This window comes from Papilio machaon, chromosome 12 (genome assembly GCF_912999745.1).
Source record: "Papilio machaon chromosome 12, ilPapMach1.1, whole genome shotgun sequence".
NCBI lineage: Eukaryota > Metazoa > Arthropoda > Insecta > Lepidoptera > Papilionidae > Papilio > Papilio machaon.
The window spans coordinates 5,810,292-5,830,354 of NC_059997.1; the positions used below are offsets into that span (position 1 = coordinate 5,810,292).

Consider the following 20,063-nt stretch of genomic DNA (forward strand, 5'->3'; position numbering starts at 1 on the left):
TTAAGTAACATAACTGCTTAAAAATCAAATTATTTTTGTTGGTACAAATTGATTATTATTCTATAAAAATATCAATACAATGCAAGTCTTTCTGTTGTATATTGCGCTTTAATTTATTTTATTTTACTTATAGCTTGTATTAAAAATCTTAAACAAATTATAATATTGATTTTTAAGCAGTAATGTTTTTTTAGCATTTGAAATTCCTATTATTCAGAAATTTATAAATAAATCATTTGTTTATAAGTTATTTTTAATTTAAAACCCCTTTTAGTTTTTATTATGGAGGTAGCACTTTTATTTATGGCCAGTGTTATTCGAGTCGCCAAGAGTAGATGTAGATTATATAAAGGAAAAAGAAAAAATATCTCAAAGCAGTTATGTCACAAAGAAAGAAAAAGCATACAATATTCTGAGCAACGGACTAGCGGCAGTTATCTTAGTTTATTGTTATATATTCACTCATGTTGGAATATATTTCTTGAACTCCAGAAATTCTATTTCCTAAATGAAGAATTTAACGGATAATAAATCCGGATAAAATGTATGTCAACATAATATGGTACTGGAAGGGTAATAAGTGATCTTTATCGTCAAAACTTATTCGAGACTATGAACTAATTTTAACTGAACTGTTGAAAAAATTCGATATTTTCAATGTCATCACTGTACGCTTGGTATGATTAACGTGTAGCAGTAAAACAACGGTATGTCAAATATAAAGAGAGCTTTACACGTAACCTTAAAGTTGGTTACTGTGTCGGTCGCGCTCATGAGGACATGTATTATAGAGATAACATTATAAAGAGGAAAGATTTCATTGTTTATTTGCATCTAATAGGCTCCAATACTACTGAATCTATTTGAAAATTTTTTTCGTTGTTGGGAAGCTACACTATCCCCGGGTAACATTTCTAATAACTGTCTACAGAAACCTATAATGGAAGTTTTAGATTTTGTATGGGGGTTCATTGCTCTCTTATAAGTTGTACTTCTGAAGAATGAATCATTTAAATAAAGTGCCGTATATGGCTGTCTTTATACTTGCGTGTCTGTACTGCGGCATTGTCTGACGCAAGCTAAGTTGCTGTTCAGATCAGTGTTCGCCGGCCCGCCTAGCTGAACTGACGTGTCGCGACCTCAATTAAATATACGAACTAAATTACGAGTCTGTAAAAAAAAAATTAGCAAAAACAGTATTAATTTCTTTAAAATTTAATAGTACACCAACCGCTGCATGTTAAACATCATAAGAAAATTCTGCACGATGAAACCACCGACAAATGTAAGTTATTTTTCTTATAATTATACTTCTTATGCTTGAAGATATATACTTTTTAATATGTTTTTAAAATTTACAATAATTAGAGTGTTGAATAAACTGATGCAATAGCAATTTTTCTTAGGTTAATAGGTCATTGAGCTAGTTTCACTTGAATTAAAATTTTAATGATTATAAAATTGATGCGTTCATTATAATTTAATAATAAAAAAAATATTGTGAAATAATTTGCTTTTAATCAATCTTTTAAAACCTATTAGTGTAATAGGAAAAAATAGCGAAAGTTTTTTTGCGATACAACTATCTCTAGAGAAAGTAAAAATTCATCTGAATAACCTACCGCCCTCGTCTCTCTCGCATCTCTCTCAATATTAGATAAATCCTTAATCGAAGGTAGAATTCAAACTTAGATTATTTAATTACATTATATGGATGAGAGATAAAAAGAGAGTCCTCTATATTATAGATCATATTTTCCGATTGCAATCATGTTAACGGTGTTAAGTAATTTGTAGGTTATAACTGTTCGAGATATTTACATAGTCGCGCGAAAATAGCGCTAAAACTATTTACTAATCACATACCCTGGTTTTCTGAGACCTAAATCTCCGTTTAAAATATTGTTATCTCTGTATTGTCAAAAATAATAACAGGGATGATGATATGTTTTATAAATATTTTCGTCTCAGAAACCCAAGGTTAGTGAAATAAATTTAAACTTTCTTTATTCTCTTGGTTTCTTAGCACTTTTTTCTGTGATTTGCGATAATTATTTCTACTAGGTTAAATACAAGTAAAAATCTACGTCTACATTAAGAGCAAAATGTTCTTTAAGATTTCTATATTGAAAGAACTTACGAAGATATACTTGACATTGGATCTCCGCAAAAAAATCATATGCAATAAAAAATAAATAAATAAATCGAATGAAAGAAATCATTCAATTTGATTCTTAGTCACGTGCTATCAATAAGGACACGTGCTTTTTTATTGGACGATCAATCTTGAACCTAAACTACGGCCTTCGGGGCTCTAATGGGCGACAGAAATAGATCCGCCGTGCCACATATACGGCGACCGACGTTCACAATTTACTATGCATAAAAATCATACTATTTGCGAACACAAACAATGAACCCACGTGTGTTTAAGTCATAAAATGTTTAATTTAAACGTGATTAAAATTGTTACAAAACATATTACGATAATGAAAAGAATTACTTTTATTTTTGCCGTTTTTTTACTATTAAGTTAACAAAAAATTAACCTTTAACCTAAATTTAATTACATCAACAAAAATTGACTTTTTAATAGTGAGATAGCCAGCAGCAACATCTGTTGCACGAATAAGCCGGCCCGCCCGGTGCAATACCCGATCACACAGAAGACAGTCGTCAAGTGGTATTACACTAACTTCCAGTTATTCCGCATTTCTTCTTCATTTGTCGTCGTCGCTTCGTTATTTCGGACAATTTCAGGTTTCATTTGCCACCTTTTAATATATAAAAGACTTTCGAATATAATATAAAAAAAATATTCGAAACTAAAAACGACTACGATCCTATAAAATCTGCGAAGAACATCGTTATGTAAATTTTATCTATCTTAGTTAAAAGAAAAATATTTCCCTTACTTCAAAGGACATCATATCATTTTTCTGTGCGTTCCCTCCTCCGTCGAGTAAAGGTAACAACGTATCTGTAATTGAGGTTGTCTTTGGGCAGCGGTCGCTTCTCTATTTCGGCGAATTCATGTGGTCGTTTGCCCGTTTTTCAATTTGATAAGAAAAACATACTTATGCAATAATCGACGAAAAAACTGTAATTCATGATGAATTACTAATTAGCGTACTTCTGTATAACGGAGATAAGATTTATAACAAAATACTGTGTGCAGTTTTCAATCGATCATTGTTAACATTGACCCTTATCCATTGATAAGAAGGCTTATTAAGAGTATCATCTACTTCGTTGTTTTATTAAACTAATGCTAGTTTCACACGAAGGCAAAAGATTAACATAGAATAGTATTGATATTGTTTGAAAATACTTTGCCAAGACAGAACAGCACTGTGACAGTATCTGCCGCACTCAGTCCTTGTATGGCCTCCTAATCAGTATAAATAGTAGTAGAAACAGTAGAAATACTCAAAATGGAGCAGTGTGTGTTAAAATACTAACAGTATCGCAATGTCTACTACTTTGCCGCACTGTTTTACCCTTGTGCGAAACTAGCATAATATAATTGCGTCTGAATTGCAATTGTTCTATATTTACAAGCTGTCCATTGTGACCGATATGTGAAAGTCATTCACCTTTTTCTTATTTAATTAAATTGATATATGTCCAACATTTTATGTCTCTAATAGATATTACTACGCAATACGAATAAAAACACTATATAAGTTATCTTTGTTCATTAGCTATATTAAAATTAAACCGAAAACGAATTTCTTATTCCTATGTTAAAATCTATGTTTATAAAAGAAAGTCGTGTTAGTTACGCTATTTATAACTCAAGAACGACTGAATAGATTTGACTGAAAATTGGTGGGCAGGTAGCTTAGAACCAGGAAACGGACATAGGATAATTTTTACCCCGGTTTCTATTTTTTTTTATTCCGCGCGGACGGAGTCGCGGGTAAAAGCTAGTATTGAAATAGAAAAGTGTTTGTAAAACTGCATTCAGAGTAAATCATATTAAATTTGGAAGCAAAGTTGTTAAGGTTTAGTAAATTTTTAATTCTACGTAGTCTCTTTATTATTTTTAAGAGTAACACAAATTTATAACCAACTAAGACTAAAACAATGCCAAGATAATAAGCTTAAATATCAGATTACAGATTACAACTTGAAGATCAAATCGTAACCTTACAATGGCCATGCCTCTAATGTGTGCTAACATTGTAAGAGGAAACATTAATTACTTGTTATCTATATGTATAAATAAAAATCATGTATCATTCATTGTATGCTTGTCTTTCAATGCGCCACTAAGCCAATGCTCACCTGAATGCTTTTGCAAACGTAGCTCCACTGTTGTGGGCATATCCGCAACTATGATAGACTTGTTTTACCTCAAGTTTTGTACAAAATGTATGACTTCCTTGGATAAATCTGTCCGGGGTTGACTATATGCTGAGAAGGTGGACCGATAATGAATACTGTTTTTTCGTCATCCAAATACTAACATCTTTTTAGTAGACTGTATTCGCGTCTAATTTTTGGACGTTGTAGGAATAAATCTCTTTAGATTCATCGGTAAATGGATGATGTTAAAAAAAGTTTAAATATGTCTTGTCTTATCCAGGCGGCACTCCTCCATGATGTGGACATCCCGACGAAGAAGGCGACCTTCGGAATGGGCTGCTTCTGGTCCAATGACTCTTTATTCGGCGCCACGCCGGGCGTGGTGCGGACACGCGTCGGTTACTCTGGAGGCACCACAAAGAATCCACATTATAGGAGCATGTAAGTAAATATTGCAAGAAATTTTAACCCTTTTGTTATCAATGGCAGATGGGAACAACTAACATCGTTAAACTACATAATATATAAAATAGGAAATTGTGCTATTCTTAACGCGAACATGAAGGAAAATTGAGCCTATAGAGAGAGTTATTACTATAAATATGAGCACATAGTAACTGTTTAGGACTGCAATGTAGACGTTCAACCAATACTTTCACGGCGCCTCTAATATCTATTATCTAGTGATTCTAGTGTATTTTTAGTGTTTCTTACACCACTATTATTGTAATGCCTGCATATTTTTGTGCTTACTAATAAAACTTTAATCTCCTGTTTTCTAATTATCACCACTATCCAACTATCCATATCTATCCAGCATTAAGATAAGCAATACTCAGATACATTGCAAGCATTAAATCCCTTATATATAACCACGTGCTTTTTATATTTTGCTTCTTTCATTTTAATCCGAGGATGAAATGATAAAACAAATGAATCACGCGAGTTTTTAATTCAAAATATGCAAAATCTGGAATAATGTTTTTAGAATTCGCATTAAAAAATAGAAAACTATTTTATTTTATGTCGACTGTCATATCAAATAGGTCAAGGTCTCGATTTGATGCTCTTCCGTCTTTATATTTTTAATCTTTCATTCTTAGATAACTTCAATGCTTCGTAATATTATAGTAATTGTTCAATGACACGTGCAGATATAAATGAAATTATTATATTAAGAATACACGAACAATTATCGCCTTCGTTTCAATGAAATGCATGTTTTCATGACTTGCATTTCATATTCTCATCTAATGCTTGTAATTGTGTGATAATATTGTGCAATTTCCATGGATTACTGTTTGTCTTTTACTTTCATCATCTTATTCATCCATCCATTCGTCTTAACGTAATTATAATGAAGCGTGGTTATTCACTCAATAAGGATAATATTAGGGGATTTACTAAGATTAATAATTACAAGTATTTTTAATTTCTATTGTTTGTCGTGCACACTTAAACAAATATAATTTACAATAGTAGATATTTATAGACACTAGGTACACGTGTAAGCTAGACACAGAACAAAAACGTCGTCATGTATCAATTTCCATGTTATTTCTATAACCACATATTATTATTATATTTAGGTACTAGCGGTCGCCTGCGACTTCGTTACCGCAGAATTAAAAAAAAAAAAGTAGCTCATAATATGTACCAGTTACCACCAGTTAATTTTGTTATCAGCAACAGCATAGCACAAAAATATGATTTTTTCGTTATTACATACAGACTCTATAATATTATTTATATGTATAGATGTATGGATAATACCATCAACAGTATATATTATCATTAACATTATTATACAATTTAACTAACTTGTAATTACGAATCGAGTTAGCTTAATTATTTTGAATCTGCAAAGCTGTTTATGCTGCAGGTGGCCAAGAAGTCAAGTATAACAGGGATATTTGGCGGTGGGTTTCCACAGCAGAAAGACCTTTATTATTATCTCTGTTTCAAAGAGGTTTTTAACCTCTTTATCCTTTTGGATGACAATCTTTTTAAATTGTATAAATTGTTTTGGTAGAGGAAACACGAGGTTACATTTTTCCTATCGTAACATTTTCTCTGTTCGTCGTTGCCTCGTTGTAAATTTCGGTTTAATCCAAGGCTGCCGCCTTGGCCTTGCTCTGTACGCATCGCACGCGAGACCTGATAGCTGTCTGGCTATTTATATCGCCATAGTAAAACATTTTATTTAGGTCACCGTAATCTTTTTTGATTCGAACGTAGATACCACTATATTATTGCTAATCTGTGCTATTCTGATATTTTTTTATTATGAAATTATTATAAAATGTTAGATCTATGTTTTACATTGCTTAAATATATTTAATAAACTTTAGTTTTATTTTAATGTTATATGACATATAATTTTGTTGTTACATTCCACAGCGGTGACCACACTGAGGTGATTGAGTTGGACTTCGACCCGAAGACGGTGTCGTACGATGATTTACTGGACATGTTCTGGGCAAACCACGAGTACGGACTCACTACTAAACTGAAGAGACAGGTTGGTTATTAAATAGCTATCGTTTATGAGTTGTTTTAAGCTGTTTTTGGTTAGGGAATCATTCCATAAAAACGCCATTTGAAACAAAGGCCTAAGTGACAGATATCAACGAAGATACAAAATGTTTTAATTATATAAAAATTGAGAAATTGTAGCAAATGTAGCTAAACTGAAAGAAAGCTTCTCTTCGCTTCTCTGGAAATATTTTGCAATTTTTTTTTATTTTTAGCCACAAATGTGTTTTAACATTTATATTTAGACAAGAGATAGTTATGTAATCATGTCATTTTTCATTATACTAACCGTGATTTCCTGCGACCAAAATCTCTGTATAAATCATATCATCATCCCTGTTATTATATTTGCCAAACCTGAGATATTAATATGTTTTAAACGAAGATTTTGGTCTCAGAAAGTCACGGTAAAAGCTGCAACATGGTAGCATGGTGCGTTCCACTGCCAATGCAAGGCGATCTCGAAATTTCCAAGAAATTCTCTCGACTGAAACCAGTCGTTAGCGTGTTTTTTGTGGTCATTGTATGTTACCTCGAAGGCATTAACTTTGTCGAAATTATATTTAACTGAATATTAAATATACTATCTTCCTTTTATTAAATGATACAACTGTAAATACCAAAGTATAATACTTTTATGTTAATTAAAATTTATTCATAGTAATAAAAAAACGTTTATTAAAAATGATAAAAGCATTTGCATTAATAGAATTAACTAAACAACAATAATATTACCATTTGACATTTTAAATAAGCAATGTCTTTGAATATATTCATTCCCTTATTAACAAAACATTTACCTGCAAATTAACGTCTGGTTGCAAATGTTATCTGCATTATTAATAATAATTAACGTTTGAAAAAAAATTGTTTAAACTTTTCTAACATATTATTATTAACTATTATTAATTATAATTAATATTATAATAAGATCGATAAATCGATGTCATCAACGACTAGTTTCGGACTCATCGGAGGTCCTTCAGAGTGATTATTGAGTTGGATTCACCAAGGTCGCGATTGCACTAGACCTCTTGGAATCTAGCTCCAAGATTCACCTTTAGGAAACATCCTCGGCAGGTTTGACACTTTGTGTCGAAACCATATTAATTTTGTCTGAGTGTAGCAGTTTTTAATTATTTTATAATTTTTATAAATAAACAATACCACAATTTGGATTTTATTTCTATTCATGATGAAATTTATTAAACGTTGATTTATTTCTCTAACTAGCGACCCGCCCCGGCTTCGCACGGGTGCAATGCAAAATATACCTACTACAGAATAAATGCACAATTTATTTAAGGTACTTAAATGGATAAGGATTAATGCTGTATTGTTTAAAATCACTTCGTAAAAGAATAAAAATGGTTATGCTGGGTTATCCCTAAGAGATAGACATATACCATCGCGGACTTTTTTGTTGAACTTTTTAAGGTGAACAATACTGTAGTACATTATTTTGGTCTATCTCGTAGGGTTCAGCCAGCGTTTGCAATATAAGCGCAAAAAAACGTGCTTATTTACGACATCACATTAGAAAACTTTAAATTTATCAGTGTTTCTCTACTATATTATGCATTTATTATACATACAAACCTTCCTTAAGAATCACTCTATCTATTAAAAAAAACCGCGTCAAAATCCGTTGCGTAGTTTTAAAGATCTAAGCATACATACGGACATACAGCGAAAGCGACTTTGTTTTATACTATGTATTGATATATTAATAAATTAAATGAGGAAGCTTTTTTAAAACTATTTTTATACACTGAGACTTTTGGGTATAGGAAAATTTTAATTCATGAAAAAATCATATCAAACAAATTGAAAGCAATATTAGAATTATAAACATAATTATTTTTCTTTGTCAAAAAAAAGAAAGTAACCTAAAACGCATATTATTAAAGTAATGTTTCACATTTGTTTCAGTATCAATCTATGATACTCTACCACGATGAAGAACAAAGACAGGCGGCTGAAAGCTCATACAAACAGATGCAAGTCACTTGCAACGGCCAATTGCGGACAGAGATCGCTCCGGCTGGCATCTTCTATCCCGCAGAAGAGTATGTTGAATCTTATTTCTCTTTATTGAACCTCCCCTCGATCATAAATCTATTCAGATCCGTATATTTTTTGGACCAGTTTTGATTAAATTACAGCTTTATATCAGGTGATATCGTAATTCACCGCTAGTTTTAGTTTTTTGACCTATGCATTTATATAAGGAATTCGCAAATTAATTTTTCATTATAATGGCCGAGCTCAATAACCAATCTCGATCCATTTTTATTTACCTAACATATTTTTAACATTTTTAATCCATTTGCATCAAATTTAATCGAACGAAAATGTAACTTACTATTCCACTACAGATTTAAAATAATCTTTGGATCGATATTAAGGGTTAGGTGGTTTGTATTTGTGTAGTTATTCTACTTGTCTCATAGTACACATACATTTATGCCAAAGAATTCTTCGATATAATGAAATAAGAAGGCCGTTCGCTCCTTAGCGACAATATTTTAATATTCCAAACGTTTATTTGCATACTAAGTATGCTTAAATATTATGCGTCTAGAAACTTGCAAAAATTATGTCAAGGTATTCTATCAATTGAAATCATTAACCTCTAATTAAAATGGCTGCCATCTTTTCCCGCTTCTAATCGTGACCTATTTAAATTTGTTGCTAAGGGCTATTACTTGACTATTTTATAGTTTTGACATTTGTTACTAAGTATCAAATTAAAATCTTATCAACAAATAGTTTTGATGTGGTGTTTAGTTTTGATATTATGTAAATTTATCATCAGAGCTGTTTAATTCGATACTTTGTAAACATGCCTTGCAATTACGATGAAATGACTTCACTATTTATTTTGCGTATAACAAATGATTGGTATAAGTTGCCAGTGTGTGGTTTGCGTCTAATTCTAACACAGTAGCGGCGTTAGAGTGGGGCGATCGCCCAGGGCGCCGGGCATAAGGGGGCGCCGCTGGCGCCAGAGTCGGGTAAAAAGCGGTGCTTGCGATGCCCCCTAAGATACGCCGCAAAAATCTCGCTCAGGGCGACGGAAATGCTAAAACCGGCCCTGTTCTAAAATAGGTATTTTCTAGAAAGAAGACTTTTTACTTAGCTAAACATTTGTTAGCAAGTAATCGTAAGTTTGTAAAGAAGGTGACTTTTACATTAATTCTAAATTAATAAGTATTGAAAAATCTTACCGCTAATATTTTACAGTTCGCTCTTTCATTATTTTACTTTAGTGTTAAATTCGTTGACAAAGTTTTAGTTTGATATAGGAATGTATTATAAATTTACTAATGCTAAATTAGTTTAATATTATAATTAATTTCAGTCAACTACTAATTTAAGCGTGATAAAAAACCTATTTGGTTTACTTTCTTATTTGAATCAGATCCAGTACTTAATGATTTGTGAAGCAAAAACTAGTATGGACTGGTTTCAGTGTGTTATTTTTCTCGTTGCAAAAAATTGAAACAGTGTTATTGACCCCAATTGAGCTCGCTCGCGAAATGATTTGTGCTACGAAATTGAAAGTAGACAGTACACTGATTAATTTGATCCCGGGATCGTTTCAATCAAAGACAATAGAAGACCCGCAAATGTGAGAGACAATCGTCTGCGTATTCAAAAAGGTTATTTTATCTGTGTAATAATTTGTAACATTTAAATTGATTCCTTAAATCTCACCTAATTGAATCGATTGTTCTTAATTACTTAAGTATTCAAATAAGTAGTTTAATGAAATAATTTGCGGTATTGTGAAATTAAAAATAATATTTCGAAAGCCAAGAAGTCTACAGAAATAATAGGATTCAACTACCCGTGCTTTTTACATAATGTACATATATGTTATGTAAATTTTATCGGGACTTTTAATTTTTTAAAGTCTTAATTGTATTAATTATTAAAAAGTCCTAAGCATACGTACTGTATTTTACAGTTATCATCAGAAATACAGATTGCAAGGTCACAAGGACCTCTGCCGCAGCATCGGTCTGGACTCAACCAAATTACAGACCTCACACCTTGCAGCCAGACTCAACGGGTACCTGGTGGGAGTTGGTGGGAAGACGCAGTTCGAAAAAGAGGTAGCTCAGTTGGGACTTAGTGAAAAACAAGCGGAATACGTTAGACGTGAATTGGAACGCAATGAAGGAGGCGGGCTGGCCTGCTAGTTTTTTTTAAATTTTTTATTCAACAAAATAAATTATGCACAGTATCAGTTGTCGTAGATACATTTTTAATTCTTATAAAAAAGATTTGTGTTTGCTATGGAAACAAAAAGCAAAATTGAATTAAAAATTTCGTGCCTAGTATAACTATTTTGTAAAGTTATATAATAACGAGAAAGACACATTTTTTTGTATTAAATTCCTTCAATATCTAATAGTCGGAAAGTATAAGACAGCTGTGCATTTTGTAATCCATAGACAATTTTATTATTTCTTTATTTCATTCCATTATAAGTAGAGAAAAGCACGAATGTGTGCAATCGTTAATTTTAATTTAAAAAAAAAAACATTTTTCTCATAAATTTTACATTTAGTTAATTATAATATTTTTTATAAATAACGAAAAGGAATTTCAACAGTATATATCTGAAAAATATTGTTATTTAAAATAATGCTAAACTAAATAAATTAAATCTAATTATGTGAGATTTTTCTGTAGGTCTTTGTTAGGATCTTTGTTACAAACGTTTCATTTAATTGATACGAAAAATCATGTAACATGTAAGTTTAAGAAACAAACATATTTTACAATAAAATATACATAGTTTTATTCTCCTTTATATCATACTTTCTAATAACTATATTTTTTTTTAAATCAACTACACAACTATATTTATTAAAAAACAAACTTGTAGTCTGGGAAAGAACATCTACCAATCGAATGAAACCTCATTCTTCAATAAGGTTATGCCTATATATATAAAAGAAAGTCGTGTTAGTTACACTATTTATAACTCAAGATCGGTCGAACTGATTTAGCTGAAAATTGATGGGGAGGTAGCTTAGAACTAGGAGACGGACATAGGAACTTTTTCATCTTGTGTGCATTTTTTTATTCCGCGCGGACGGAGTCGCGGGTAAAAGCTAGTATATATATATAAGACCGATCGAAGAATATCTAACCCGGTCAAAAGTCGAACTAAAGATAGCTTACTAGCGCCCCTCTGTCAAAAAACTGTCACTAGGTTCTTTCCGTACTATAGTTGTCATTTTATAATTTTTCTTTTATGCAATTTTCCATGCCTATAAAGGTTTCACATATTTTTGACAGAACTAACCGCGACAGTAACGCCTCTCTTCAGACCAGATATCCTTGTTTGACTATACATTCAGTATTTCAAAGTTTTCTACCAAAAACACTATAGTGAATTAGTAAAGAAAAAAATTAAACACTGTTGTCTTGACTGAGCCTATTCTTTTCATGTCATTGTGCGTACATCAGTCATTATAAAACGCAGTGGATCAGTATCAGTTTCTCAGCCAAGATAAAGATAGATTTTGTAAATAGTAATCTAGATTTTTTGATGCCAAGTGATTACGCAGTCGACCTAGTGGTAAGTGATTGGTTCGACTCGTGAATGATGATGAATCTAGAGAAATTAGCACAAGGAACTTGCGTGATCCATGTCAAACATTGCCATCTATCGGCCACAATAGTTATCAATTAAATATTAACGAAAACTACTGATAGATGGCACTGGAAACATTTACGCTAATGATCTATGACATCTGTTTTAAATTATTGTGGATAGGTGTCGCTTTCTTGATATTCAATAGTGCATTTAATGCACGTAAACGTAATACGTTTGAATTTGAAATTAATTTTTCATTATAAGTTTATTTCCAACGAATTTCCGTATAGTTGTTTTATTTTCCTTTAAAATAAATTATGTTTTTTTTATAATCTTAAACAAGAGGCAATTCTACAGTTTGAACCATGGGTAATCCCCCGTCGAAATAAGATAGTTCCACCAGTACAGTACCGTAACATCCTTTTAATCCATTTGCATTATACCTGCCTACTAAAGGAGTTTTCTACATATGGAAAATAGAAAGCTTCACGTTACCGGTTTGTCAAATTTAGTAATTAATTTAAGTGAAAACGAACAGGTCACATTATTTGCATAGCTATAATTTGTTTCTGTCGTATTAAAACAATATTAAACGAATTTTGATACTTTAGTAACTTATGTTCACCAAAATAGTACCAAAGTGTCTGGACAAACCCACGATGGGTTTATAGACATTTTTATTGTAATTCTGTATTTTGTACCCTGTTTAATATAAATAAATAAATAAAATAAATAAATGTAGTTTGTCACAATGAGTCAGCCTTGGAATGATTCAGGTCTGACTGCTGTACCACAAAAGGATTTGATAAAATTGAGTCAGAGTCACGAATATGACGGTAATAAACATAACAGTAATAATTAACAGACATTAATGATTTCAATAGGACTAAGAATTTAGCGTGATACGATTTTCTTCTATCTCTTAGACATTACCAGAAAATTTTCCAATATTAGGAGGAAGTAAAGAGACAGCACTTGTCGCTTTTCTTACATATAACATTAAAAGGGATATATGGAGTTATGATGAATGTAATTTTAGCCTTTAACTTAATACGTAGTGCAGTGTAAAATGAATAACTTATTGCACAATGCGCAGTTTGTTTTCAAGCTCATTGTTGTTTGGTGCGTGCGTGCGGAGCGTTACAATTACGATTTGCTTCAAAACAAATGAAGAATTCTTATTGTACTCCAACATTCATTATCATTTATTGATAACTATGCCTTGATAGAGTAAAAATAATTTCTTTTTGTTAAAAAAACGTATTATTGAAATAACAATAGTATTAATATTCTAGAATAATACACAATTCACCTAATATTAACACATTCAATGCCACCGAATCGCCTTATTTCACATGGTTGTTGGGCGTGTTAAGAGCCACCTCTTTGTTATTGTGAAACCGGTATACATGTTTGAAATTAGATTCTTTATTTGGAATAAACATTAAAAAAATAACGGCTGAGGTGACTAATGGTTTAGAAGATGAAGAAGGTAAGTAGCAACACAGTTTACTAAAGGGAAGGTAAAAGAAGGGTGTCTTCGAGAAAATAAATTGGAAATCCATGCTCTAGAACAGGGATCCCCAAACTATTTTGGACAAGTGACCCCCTTTGCCAAAATGAATCGTTACCACAGACAACCAAATTACCTACTTTTAAGATCAACTATTGTTATTATTATTATTTTTCATTCTAACTTAGGTCAATAGGAGAAGACAGAGTGAGAATTAGCAATGGATTAAGGTCCATATCGACCACGTTGGGAATCCCCGCTCTAGAAGTAAGACAGTAATATCTTAGCAGTAAATTAGAAGTTTTAGTAACAAGGATAATATGTTTACGAACAAAAACATATACTAACATATTTATCTTTAAATGCAGTCACGCAAAGGAAATAAAAGTATATTGTTTGTTTAAACTCTGATATTTAACACTGGCAGCGTTGTTTTTGAAATTAACAACAAAAATGCGCAATCAGTTTAATGTCTACGGATATGTGGTTTCAAATAAAATTTTAATGTTAAATTACGTTTAATTATTGCCCACAATTTAACATAATTAGTTACATATTCTGACTACAATAAGTTCTCCGGTTTCCATTTTAAATATTAGGTACGGCAGGTTTTTCAAACTCTTGACTGCAGTACGGTTTCATTATTAGGGTAAAGGTTCCAGAGCTTGACTACAATTTAATAGAAAGTTTTGTGTCTTTCAATGTACCTACAAGTCTACTGGAACTGGTTTTATTAAATCATCAAAACAAGATGCTTATAAGTACAGAAATTGTGTACTAGTATAGTTGTGTGTAGAATAGTGTAATAGTGCACCACTATGAGGAAACAATTCATTTATTTAATCTTTTCTGTATAGAACAAAAGTATTTCGTTAGTTTGCTGTCACCTGATATCGCTAAAATAGTTGATTGACCGCAACTCATTATCATCTGCAGTAACTTAAAAGGTTGCAGATGCGTTGCCTACATTTAAAGTTCACCCTACTACTTAACCTTTTAAGTCCTTGTAGTCTTCAAATTACATTAAGTTAACGTTTACCCGGTGTTTATCGTCAGATTTCATGTCCATTTGCGTCAGTCGTCAATATTCAAAACAAAGCAATGAACAAGCATCTATTGTTGTTTTATATTTATTTATTGTTGTATAATTAAATTATTATGTTTCCAGTAGTAAGTTTTATTCGATAAATGAATTATGGTAAAATAATCTAATAAATAAATTTATTAATTTACACAGTAACTACAAAATTACAAATTACAACACATTACAAACAACTTAAGATCAGTAAACTTGATATAAATATATTTTATTAATTAATTTAAACCAATCATTTCCTAATCACAAATAAATGTTGTTTGGGTTTAGTTTATTTGTATAAACTACGTAAATAATTTTATTTATAACTTAACGAGTGAACAATATAATGATGACTCATAGAATTGTTTGTACCCAATAACATATGTGATAAACCAATCTGAAAGGTTACGAGTTATCTTTTAAACTTATTTTGTAATTAAACAAATATGATTCTGGAAAAAATCTTAAATAGTGAGTATTTGAAAAGTTAATGTACGTATCTAAATATTAAATTTAACTAGAAAGATCATCAATATTTATTATCCTAGGTGCAAAATTGACTTTTTGTTTAGGTGGCTATGCGCCTAGCATCTCTACTGTACCTTTATTATGTCACATTTCCTGATAATTTGTTCAATCCAATTGGGTTTAATATTTGAAATGGGTCAACAACTTGTTATTAATTATCAGGTACAGTGACCACTCGTCCGCTACAGAGCACAGGATAAGGTAAGTCGCCAATCATACAATTGAATCTGATCGTTCTGTAACTGGACGCGAGTCCTGTCTTCAGTGCAAGTGCACCGAGTTAGCACCGGTAGTAGCTTCAGTTAACAAGATAATTCTCTGGGCTCAAAGAGTTTATTGTGTGGAGACATATATCCATGGGTGTCCACTATTGTTTTTTTTTCAAACAGATGAAATGTATCATAAATCATAATAGTTAAGAAGTGACGACTGAAATAACGGAAGATTGATTTAAAGTGACGAAGACCTACGTGACTTGATAAGACGAGATGAGATACTGTTGAAGTGGAATATTACTTATATATTTTGTACAGATGTTTTGGCAATGTAAACACATGAGCGTCTACCATAATTTAACTGTGGTAGACGCCAGCACAACATCTATTGCACAAATTGGTCATCTCGCTCGGTGCAATACTACGACCACACAGAAGACAGAAGTGAAGTGAAAGCAATCCCGCATTGCGTCTGATGAGTGTGGTGTCGGAGGCTTAATATTGATCTTCTTTCCCGTCCTACTCTTCTTCTTATAAGAAAACATAAGAAGAGGAAGTGAATTTGACGTAAGATGGGACGCATCGGAAGGGGAAACATTCTCTTTCTGTTTGTATAATTTAACGTGTACTGTTATTCTTATCTTATTAATATTTTAGTTACATTAAGAAGGTACCCACGTCACAATCCGACGGAAATACTGACGCCGTTAACTTGTTCTAATCCTGGTTTTGATTCGTAATATGAATGATTCATTACTAATATTGTTGTGTTATAAATTATTGCCTTAGGTCTTTAAATAAACAAGTTTATTCCTAATACAAATTAGGCACGTACGTAGGCGTCAAAATGCCAAAACGTGAACTTTGTTTTACATTTTAAGTGGTATCAAAAACGTTATTTGCCGTCGGTTTCCATTGCTAGAATATAACAGGCGAGAAACTCAACGGTTCAACACACCCTAGGATGTCCATGACTCTTAATACCATACAAGTTCATGGTTCACTATGGGAGATCGCTTAGTGTATTTTTACACTTAATCTATACTAAGGAAGATCACTTAATATTTCTGAGGGCGCCAGTTACATTGGTATTCCATTGCCTCTTTGTGCTTTAAATACCTAGTACAAAAAGCATACTTCAAGTACGATCTTATTTATACCAGTCGTCAATCAATGTGGTCCAGTTCCGTCACATTTGGTCGAGCTATAATAGAGACTTCGTGTATTACTTGGCAAAGAGACGTGTATCTGATCGCGGGCCAAATCATTTATCATTACGTCACTGATACGCACAATGACTTGGCACCTACAGTGGAGCGTGCTCTGATTGATAACAATTGCTCGAAAGAGGCAAAATACGTTGTTATGACCCTTTGATTTCGAACAACTGAACATTATGTTGCCGTGCAGTTTCCATTTTCGAAACAAAAACGTACTAATCTAATTAAATAGGTAGGTAGGAGTAGAAAGATATCACAGGAGGAAGAAATTGAGAAGGTGGATTTTTTTTTCTAAAGGTGGTAAACGAGCAAACGGCGAAGCGACACCTACACACAGACATCAGCATTTGCAGAAGCGTTGTCTACTTATAATCAAAAAGAGAAGCGAACGCACAGAAAGGCGATATTTCTCCTTTCTATGCGTCCCCTTTTCCGCCATATCCACTTTCCCTTCCCATTCTTTCGTAATAAGAAAAGGGTGAGAAGGGAAAGAGGACAAATTAGGCCTTCGGTCTGCACACTCATCAGACGAAACGCGGAAATGCTTCCACTTCACGCCTGTTCGTGTGGTCATGGTATTTCATCGGTCGACCCGGCCCATTCGTGCACCCAACAAATATTGTTGCGAGATCTACCACTGTTAAATTTAAAATCGCATTACTAATATAATTGACGTCATAGCATCGGTTTTATGTAGCTACAGACTACGTATTGGTTCTATATTGTACTTCAAATTATTCCACAATGTGTTATTGTGTATCACTTAACGCTATGACTAAGTAATTATGAGTTTACTTGTAACATGATACTGGTATTTAGTATCATCCGACTAATGTGTGCAAATGTTAACCGCTTAGAATTGTGTTCGCGTCGGTTTTGAAACATAAAGACAGATTTAAACTCGAACAAAGCAAACTTAATCAATTCGTTATATTTATTACGAGATTTGACAGAAATAAATATATTGAGTTAGATAGAACTGTTTAATACATAGTTTCAATACGGAAGAAGAAGTTTGTAATTCAGGGAAATTAAAATCGTCTGACTATGTTATATCAATGCGTTGTGAATTAAATTATGACAAACTTGCTTTTACCCGCGACTCCGTCCGCGCGGAATAAAAAAAATGCACACAAGATAAAAAAGTTCCTATATCCGTCTCCTAGTTCTAAGCTACTACCCCATCAATTTTCAGTCAAATCGATTCAGCCGTTCTTGAGTTATAAATGGTGTAACTAACACAACTTTCTTTTATATATATAGATTTCAGTTTTCATTTAAAAATATCTGCTCAGCTGTCATTATTTGTTATTATTTTGGGTCAAACTGTAGCACTTCAAACTATTTATTACTGTTTTTGTTTTGATAACAGAGCCGGATCTTTTTTTGGAATTCTGGCGTACGTTCAAAATAGCTTTACTTAATGATTAATTATATAATTCAATTTAGATTTCGGTATAAAGGTTACAAAATGCTACAGAATATCATATCTTGGTTGTATCTTGAATTTGTTACTTTTAAATTGAGATTTAATAGTAATAGATGTCTTCCAACTTGTTCAATTCCACTCTTTGTGTCGCCGTTCTGGTGGAAGACGTCTATGTGCGTAATGGACACACAGATGATAAGACTATGTAATTAGCTGAATAAAGGCTATTTTTATAATTATACAGTAATAATCTTGTTCATAAAAAAATGAATACTAAATTTTATTATCTGCAGATTATCTATTATCGGCATCTGCAGATGTTTTTAAGTAATAAGACGTCAATAAAATTATATTTCTAGCGTGGATTCATACATGACCTTCAGCGTAGTGTAATTAACTATTTTTTACAGACCGTACATAAAGTTGAGTTTTTAAAAAATAGCGTTATCACGCCAATATTCATAAAAATGTTTAGAATGTCATGTTTTTGAGGTTCCTTACTTCCAAAAATTATACTTGCAAATCTATAACCAATAGGTGACGTAAGGTATTATGAGATTCAAACTTTATGACAGTAATGTGTTGTGCTCACATGCCTTTACCTCCCTCCGATACGTAAAAAATGCTTTCTAAGTAGCGTTTAGTGCGATGTTTCGAGCCGTTATAAAGTTTGCATGGCATTGTACTTGAGTATCCTTCCACGGCTAGCAGCTAATGACCGGTGCTTTCTGAGTGCGTTTGCACTAAAAGATTCACACGTAATCGCATTGCTCCCATCACACAATCTAATCTAACACTTAACATATTTTTTCTTTTTTTTATTTACATATCATTATATTGAAATGTTGTATTTTATAGTTGGAATCCACTATTATCAAAATATTTCATTATAAGTAAAAGCATATATTAATAGAGAAATCACATGATATTAAAAACATTAGATAATTTTAAATTAAAACCTTTATGTATATAAAAATTTCAAACACTAAGGTTGCTAGCGAAAAAGGACCATGATCATATCTTAATAATATTATAAATGCGAAAGTTTAGATGGATGGACGGATGGATGGATGGATGGATGGATGGATGGGTGTTTGTTTGAAGGTATATCCGGAACGGCTTATTGGATCTTGATGAAATTTGGCACAGATGTAGAACATAGTCTGGAAAAATACATAGGCTAACTTATTAAGTTTATTTTTTATATCCGTGCGGATGGAGTTGCGGACGACTGCTAGTAGAATCTAACCCATTTATAATCGAATAACGTTTAAATTGGTGGCAAATGACTATATCCCTAGTCTACTACGTAGGTTAGTATACGCTCTGAATCTTTCTCTTTCTTTCATATATTATCCGTCTCTTTCTTTCGTTTGTCAGATGTCAGTTGGAAATTAACATGTCTTAAATAGTTTGTTTCAAGAAACCAGGCGCTAAGTCATTATAGATATAATTAAATTAAGATAATCTTAATAATCTGTAATTGCAAAGGACAAAATAATGTCAATGTTACATATTACAACAAGGGAGCTTTTGTGCAGGCGACTGTCGGTTACCAAGGGACTATTAACTGATTTCTTGTCCCAATCAAGCTGCGTTACAGAGGGTCATTGTACT

The 20,063-nt window shown here is 32.2% G+C and overlaps 1 protein-coding gene across 1 annotated transcript; it reads left to right on the forward strand.

Annotated features, from left to right (window-relative positions):
• Positions 1 to 1,078: 1,078 nt before the first annotated feature.
• LOC106719099 (peptide methionine sulfoxide reductase) lies at positions 1,079 to 11,250 on the forward strand. The gene is made up of 5 exons (XM_045680220.1): positions 1,079 to 1,285; positions 4,592 to 4,752; positions 6,712 to 6,832; positions 8,779 to 8,915; positions 10,820 to 11,250. Exons 1-5 carry the CDS (start codon positions 1,238 to 1,240, stop codon positions 11,052 to 11,054), a joined length of 702 nt encoding a protein of 233 aa, XP_045536176.1. The 5' UTR covers positions 1,079 to 1,237; the 3' UTR covers positions 11,055 to 11,250.
• Positions 11,251 to 20,063: the final 8,813 nt, after the last annotated feature.